General features: G+C 31.5%; 1 protein-coding gene across 1 annotated transcript; it reads right to left on the bottom strand.

The window, feature by feature from the left end:
- Nucleotides 1-314: 314 nt before the first annotated feature.
- Nucleotides 315-7700, bottom strand: LOC115976958 (aldehyde dehydrogenase family 2 member C4-like). The gene is made up of 9 exons (XM_031098532.1): nt 7524-7700; nt 6339-6481; nt 3195-3578; nt 2841-2930; nt 2528-2701; nt 1595-1732; nt 1250-1387; nt 1066-1127; nt 315-796 (listed from the first exon to the last, which is right to left on the bottom strand). The coding sequence occupies exons 1-9, from the start codon at nt 7624-7626 to the stop codon at nt 523-525; spliced, it is 1506 nt and encodes a 501-aa protein (XP_030954392.1). The 5' UTR covers nt 7627-7700; the 3' UTR covers nt 315-522.
- Between the last annotated feature and the right edge of the window lie 393 nt (nt 7701-8093).

Below are 8093 nucleotides of genomic sequence, written 5' to 3'. Positions count from 1 at the left end.
GCTCTTAGAATGAGAAATCAATACGGAGATGAGCAACTAAGCATGTTTATAAATGGTACACAATAGATGCAAGAATGAGACTAATTTTATTAATATCATTTTTTTTAGTTGAAATATCATTTTCTTTTTCATATAAAAAACTAGCAAATTGATATCTTGTCCTAACAATAAAAAAAAATTAGACAAAACAAAAAATTAGACATCATGAATGGAGAAAGAAAGAAAAAGAAGAGATATAAGCCAAAATTACCGTACACAAAATCACAAAGAGATTAATTGTCCATTTAAGAAGCTGAGCTGAGACTATTCCCAGATATCACACAAAAGATATTACTTTATTAATATCATCTTTCTTTCCTTTTTTTTTTTTTTTCCTCAAATGTATTAATATCGTCAATAATCTTATGGAACATAAACTTGCAGTCCATGATGCCACACATGGTACAGCACTGCACAGCGACTTCGAAATTTATTGCAAACATCGTTACACGCATTTGCCACTCCAAAGAAAGGATATCATATTCAAAGCCAAGGAGAATTATACAGGGGAGTAACAACCGACTTAACTTGAAGATACTTGTGAAGTGCTTCAAGTCCAAAATCTCTTCCAAAACCACTCATTTTATAGCCACCAATTGGGCAGTCATTATCGAAAGCAAAATAGCAATTGATCCAAATGGTGCCAGCACGTATTGATCTTGAGACTGTGTTAGCCACATTTAAGTCCTTGGTCACGATACCTGCTGCTAGACCATATCTAGTACTGTTGGCCCTCTTAATTGCCTCATCAATTGTTCTGTAATTGTTCATGGAATCATTAATAAGTCAAGTGCTTGCTATCACCAATACTAGTTTACAAGGGAATATGTGAAATCAAACTTCAATAAAAAGAACTTGGCTCTTTCAATTGAATGGGTAGCGTTTCATTAAAACACTATTTTGTTCAATTATAATACATTTACTCCATACATTACTTTTGAAAAATTATAAATTGCTAAATGAAGGAATTTTCTTGTAAAGTTTTGGGTAGAGAAAGAAGAAAAGGAGATTGAAGATAGTACTCACTTAAACTTCGCAAGTGCCAGAACCGGTCCAAATATTTCATCCTTTGCTATAAGCATATCCTCCTGATCAAGTCATCAATAACAATAGATGATGGGAGGGGAAAAAAACACTTAAAATTTTTTAATTACACTAAAAAGCAAGATATATACCCAGTTGCATGTTGTAAATTAAGTGAAACATATACCTTGACTTCAGCAAAAATTGTAGGTTCAATATAGTATCCCTTCTCACCCAAGGGCTTGCCCCCAGTTAATAGGGTGGCTCCTTCTTTCTTGCCATGCTCAATGTAAGTAAGAATTTTTTCAAACTGCTGCTTATCGACCTGCATGTCAAAAATGAGCATTTTCATTGGAAACCCACTAAGAAGACTATTGCTATTTATTTTTTGGTCCATTTACAAATCTATTCGGATTCACTCCTTTAGAGTAAAATAATCTCTGTTGATTGCTGTTGGCCCCCAAAACCCTTTTGTAAGTTGTAACACAAGACCAAAAAGACAAATCATTTTTTTTTTTCTCTCATTTCATACCTGGGGTCCGTGTTGAACTTTGGGATCAAAAGGATCCCCAACTACCCAAGCTTTCGCCTTTTCTACTAATTTCTCCACAAGTTTCTCATATATTCCTTCTTGAACATAAAGACGAGAACTTGCCACACATATTTCTCCCTGCAAAAAATAAAATTAGGGGAAACAAAATGTCATCAAAACTACATTTTTTAATAAAAATTATTTGTCCCAATCTTGATGTTAAAAACCGGACTTATGATATAGTGTAGTTACCGGGCCCAAGGCCGAAGCCCTCCACTATACAAAGGCCACACTCCCTTTATTATAAAAAGGTTTCAAATTTTAAGATAATTATACTTTTTTTTAAAAGTAAAAACAAAACAAAACTAAAAAATTGGTTATGCACTATTTTTCTCATCTCTAACAAGCCTCCAAAATTTTAAACCAACAGAAACTCAACCAAATTGAAACTCTAAACTATTTTGAAAATAAAAATTGTGCTAAATCATCAATGATGATTAATTTTCCTAAACAACTTGAGACTTTAATTTTTATAAACCAATATACTACTAAGTAGATTGTCAACATTAGTCACCTAATTAATCTCACACATATGTAAACACTAAACAATTACACTCTCTTAACAACAAAATATAAAATTGAAAATTGCATTATACCTCCTTTTAAGAAAGATATAAAATTTATTTTATCTTTGTAACAATTTACGCTTGAACTTTTATATTTGATTTTCTATATGAAATAAACCTGGTTTGGTTTCTATTAATTCATCAAATTAACCTTGGTTTGATTAGTATGAAATAAACTAATCTAATTAATATTAAAATATAAAAGACTACACTTAAATCTGTCATCTTTCACTTCAAATTATATCGAGTTAGCCCCATAGAACATTCATTGTAGGACTGAGTAACAAAATAAATGAAAACACTTCACCTTATTATGTAAGATCCCAATGAGAGCAAGCTGAGCAGCCATATCTACATCAGCATCATCAAAAATTATGAGGGGTGACTTGCCTTCTAATTCAAGTGAAACCACTTTCAAATTGCTTTCTGCTGCGGCCTTCATAACTATGCGGCCTACTTCTGTGGAGCCAGTGAAATTCACCTGAAAAAATAATAGCAAACATATAGCTAGTGAATTCAATATAGATCTTGCCAAGTAAGCAACAAAGTGGACACGGGATTTTCTTAAAAGATTCAAACCAATAATACAAACATTGAAGTACAATCAGGAAATTAATTACCGCATCAATGTCCATATGAGAGCTAATGGCAGCACCAGCCGTTGCCCCAAATCCAGTTATAATATTGAGCACCCCATCAGGGATACCAGCCTTTAACAAGAAAAACAATATCAGTTGGACCTCATAAAATCCAAAAGAGGCCACCATATATGAGCCATATTATGAATAATGTAAGATTAAATTCACTATTTCCTAACAGATTAGTCTTTTAAAACAAGTAGTTATTTATCATGGCATTAGAGCAGAAGATCATGAGTTTAATAGATTAAATTCACAATTTCCTAGAATTATCAGTACCAAATAACTTATCTTTAACCATCTGCAAATAAATCATCAAATTCAATTGCAACTTACCAGCTTAGCAAGATGAGCATAATAGAGTGCCGAGAGAGGAGTTTGCTCAGCGGGCTTAACGATCATAGTGCACCCAGCAGCTAAAGCCGGACCAACCTTCAAGAAGAACAAGGTGGTGGGATAGTTCCAGGGAATAATGAGTCCTACCACACCAATTGGCTCGCGCAAAGTGTAGGCATGAAATGCATTTGACATTTTCAGTACCTCTCCATGAATTTTATCTGCTGCACCTGCATAGTAGCGGATAACACTTGCTGCATGAGGAATGTCCACGGTCTTGCCCTTACTGAACAATTTGCCGGCATCAATGGTATCCAAGGCAGCTAATTCTTCTACATTTTGGTCAATCAAGTCCGCAAATTTCATCATTCTCTTTGCTCTCTCCTGACAACAAATAAGGTCCAAAAAATTAACATCAATTCACATAAACTAAGAAAAGAAAGTAAATTGCATTGCAATGTCATGTTCTTATTTACCTATCCTATTGTTTTATGCGTTTTTGCCCCTATTTTTGTCAGTACAATTTTGCACCGTGCAATCTAAGATATTAATTTGTTCATTTGTCAATTTTATGACATCCTTTTATTTTATGTTTCATGTTATTGTGAAACCTTAATTTTATATTATAATAGCTAACTAGTTTTTTAAAACTTAATTTTAATTATTAATTGAAAAATGTTTTTCGTAAAACTAGTTTGGAGGAAAACTCTTCAAACTCTTCTTATATCTCTTTATTGGATATGAATTTTTAAAATCTAACAATTAGATTGCATGTTCTTATTATATCTCTCATGCTTGCAAAATTTCAAGAAAACCAAAGATCAATAGATATGTCATCAATTAAATGTTTAAATTTCAAATTTTTGTAATATAAAATTATGTATAAAAAATAATTTTATTGATCAAAATTTTATTTATATTTGTCTTTTTATTTGACCTTACAGATTGTGATTCAACCAACGATCGATCCATTGGTTGAACTAGTGACCCGACTCTTAAACCAGGTTAATGTATGATTCAGGTTTAATAAGTAAAGCTACAAGTTTCCGGTTCAAACTCATTTTTTCAGCATTTAAAAGTTTTTTCCTTTCTAAATACCTTACCGGTTATTATTAAACAAATCAAATAACTCTCCTCCAGAAAAGGAAAAAGAAAAAGGAATAACTAATATTTTATCCAAGTTCATACATGTGTGGTGGTTAGAATAAATAGAGTGAGTTGTTCAAAAAAAATTAAATCTTTAATATAAGGAAGCAATGTCTCAGTCTTTGATCAGGCTATTCCACTCTCTACCCATAAATACCCTTGAAACTCCATGAATTGATAGTATAGTAGATTAAACTTAAGATTTCTGAGTTTACGTTATGCCCTAAACCAATAAACCTATCACTTAGGTAATCTTGTGGGGGGTTATTCAAATACACTTTGATCGGTACATCTTCTATTATCCAAAAATATTTTTCCTGTAAATTTAATAGACATTTTCGATACAATTCTTTATCTAATAAATTAGAATGAATATTGCTAGGTTTACAAATAGTTCAGTCAAAAAAAAAAAAAAAAAAGCGTTACACTAATAGTTAATGTTTAAGGTAAATTATAATTTACCTCTTGTGGTTTCATAATTTAGTCTAAAAATTTTTAGTTTCTACATTTAGACCCCTAAAGTTTAGACTAAAATTAAACCGTTAAGTTCTGTCATATTTAACTTTTTTTTCAACACATTTGGGGCATGTGAGAAATTTTATAGGACCATTAGATGAGCAGCACAGTCAAGGATGTGGCTCTCATCACCATGTCACACCCAATGACTTATCTCGTTTTCGGAACTCCAATGTTCTCACCTTGTCATTTTGTAAAAAAGTGTTGCCATTTTATTTGGACCACAATCCACCCATAGACGACAAAAATGGCGTCAATGATGATCTTCAAGCCACCATTTTGTTATTAAGGGCACAAAAGTCAATGGGGGCTTTGGCGGTGATCTTCAAGCCATCACATCATCGTGGATCTAAAATTTGATGGTCACTTTTTTTTTTTTAATAAAAAAAATTTTCTTAATTATTTTCTCTGAAAAATGATAGAAATGGAAGAAAAAATTGGTTCCAAGTAGTTGATAAAAATTGGGAATTTTCATTTTTTTTTATTTATTTAAAATTTACAATTCTACTATGGGTTAGATAGTTATGAATATTATGAATTCCAAGAAACAACTTCACACATATACCTAAATGAGATTATGATAAATTTCTATCTTAAATCCAAAATATTTATAGCTTTTTGTCCACCATTAACCTTCATGATACTCAACAAAGGAGTCCATCCAAGAAAAAATGATACGCGACAAAGACATCTAGAGATTCTAGACATTTGAAGAGACTATAGTTTTTACGAAGTTAAAATCCCATTTAATATTTTTTATATCTTTTTATTGACTTATAGCCTTATAGGGTGGATTGCCCGGGAAGTTGTTTAACATTATTGTGATGAATATGTCCCCCACAGCCCTCACGCCACCGTTTTTGACTAACCGAAATAAAGGCAAATGGCTCTCTCATTTTCAAATTAAATGCATATAACGTGTACAATAACCCATATTATTTGAGTACGAGTTCCTTATCTTTGTTCAACATGTCAAAAAGTAAAAATAAAATAAAAGTATCTACTTCGTAAAAAAAAAGAAAAAGAAAAAAAAAAAGAGCATCTACATTGGTCAAAAAGTTACACGTGTGGAAAAAAGAAAAGGACATCAGGACTGAGTCAATAAAATTGTCTTCGAATTTTGAAGAGAAATTTGCATTTTCTAATTCAAGTATTCAATAAATGCGAGTTCTTTTACGATTCTTCTATACGACAGCACTACATGCATTTGTCAAAATTTTTACTATAATTTACTAATAAAATAGACTATTATGAAATATAAATAGTAGATAGGGTAAAATACTAGGTAATCGTTATTTTAATTAATTATTTTGGAATGGCAAAGAAAATGATGACATATACGTCACATCAATGAACTTTGAGTTGTTTTATCTTACCGAAAGAATCTACTTGGGCACTAAGACTGTTCCTCGTGGGAAGAAGAAAACGACACAATTTAGTAGAATGAATAAATTGAAAAAAGAAGGGGTTGTGTGTACATACGGCACCGGACAAGCGAGGCCATAGACCATCATCGAAAGCATGACGTGCAGCCTTCACGGCCAAATCAACATCTTCTTTATCTCCTTCTGCAATTCTTGCTATCACCTCTCCTGTTCTTGGATCTATTGTCTCGAACGTTTTACCTATATAATTTTTTTTTTTTTTTTTTGGGTTTTGGATAATTACCCAAAAAATTTGGTACACAAAAAATTGTATATTAGTCAAAATGAAAATAAGGCTAGAGTTTTCAATCAAAATAAATAAATAAAAATAAGAAGCTTCTAATATATATATATATATATATATTTTTAAAGTATAGTCATTTTTTTTTTAATACAAAATTTTATCGGATGAGTTCAAGGGCAGAATATATAACCTTTTAAAACATTTTTTTTTAATGAAATAATTGTATTTTTAGTTTTTACACAATTAATAAAATAGATAAAATAAACCACAGAAATAAGTTTACACATTTTAAAGATATAATTATACTATTTTAAAGATAATTATACTTATATATAATGAAGAAAACAAATTAATAAAAATATATTATCCAAGCACTCGGTAAACAAAAATATCCGGGTAACAATCGAGTAAGGTCGACGCCACTCACATAATCGGGTAAAGTATTCGACAATATAGGGAGGGGAGCCTGGGGATGGGTGATTGTTGGAAAACCCAGGATTCTGGGTATTCCTTGAATCCACAGAGGATTACACTTGTGGACCATTACTTTAGATTTCAGATGATTTTTTCCCGGAAAGCTAATAATAATTAATAGTAAAGCATACCAGAAAATATATGATGTAAGTTTAAGCTTTTTGGGTATGCTGTGTGTTGTAACTTGCACGGGTCCTTTAGAAAAAAATCAAAAAGAAAAGAAAAAAGAAGAAGGAAGTTTAACAAGTCGTGGCTTTTGGGTTTGTTGTGTTTTGTAAATAGTTTAGAAAAAGAAAAAGAAAAATAAAACAGTTGACTCAAGTAGCCACCAACTGAAGTTCCCAATTTTGGTGGTATACGATAGGTCTTTTCATTTACTTTTTTTTTTTCCAGAAAAAAAGGGATGTAGGCAAAAAAGTTGTAAACCAATGGAAAGCGAGAGTGAAAATAGAATCTGAAAAATCTAAAAATATTAAGTAAGAGAGAGAGAGAGAGAGAGAGAGAGAGAGAGAGTATGTTGAAAACCTGAGATGGAATCAACAAATTCTCCATTGATGAAAAGCTTGGTGAACTTAATGGTCGGGATCTTGACAAAAGACTCCAAGCCGTCGTTGGAATGACTCCCCATTTTTTTTTTTCTCTCCTTTCTCGTCGTTTGTGAAGTAGTAGAGCTCCTTTGGTGCAACAGCGGCTAGCAACACATTATATATAGGCATGTAGGCTGTGAGTATATAAAATAAAATAACACAGACAAATATATTTCACTTTCACGTGAGGGGGAAAAAAAGAAGGCATTTTGTATAGCATGATACTATGTCTTTCGTATCAAAATTAGATATATCAAAATTTAATAAATGTAAAATATGTGTGTAAAAATAATTATTAATTAATACATGTCTTTTATATATTAGTGAGGTAATTATTTTTTATTGACGTGTTTTACACTTATTGAATTTTAATATTACTGACATAGTATCATTTGATACCAAATACCTTCTCAAAAGCTGAAGACTAAAGTAAACAGAGGGTTATAAAAGAATCTGATGGCATAGGAAAGGGCAATCTTTAAATTGTTACATATGGGTAGTCTATGAT

This window comes from Quercus lobata, chromosome 2, assembly GCF_001633185.2.
Source record: "Quercus lobata isolate SW786 chromosome 2, ValleyOak3.0 Primary Assembly, whole genome shotgun sequence".
Taxonomy (NCBI): Eukaryota; Viridiplantae; Streptophyta; class Magnoliopsida; order Fagales; family Fagaceae; genus Quercus; species Quercus lobata.
The sequence above is the reverse complement of the archived record's forward strand: the minus strand, read 5'-3'. Positions and strand labels throughout refer to the sequence as shown.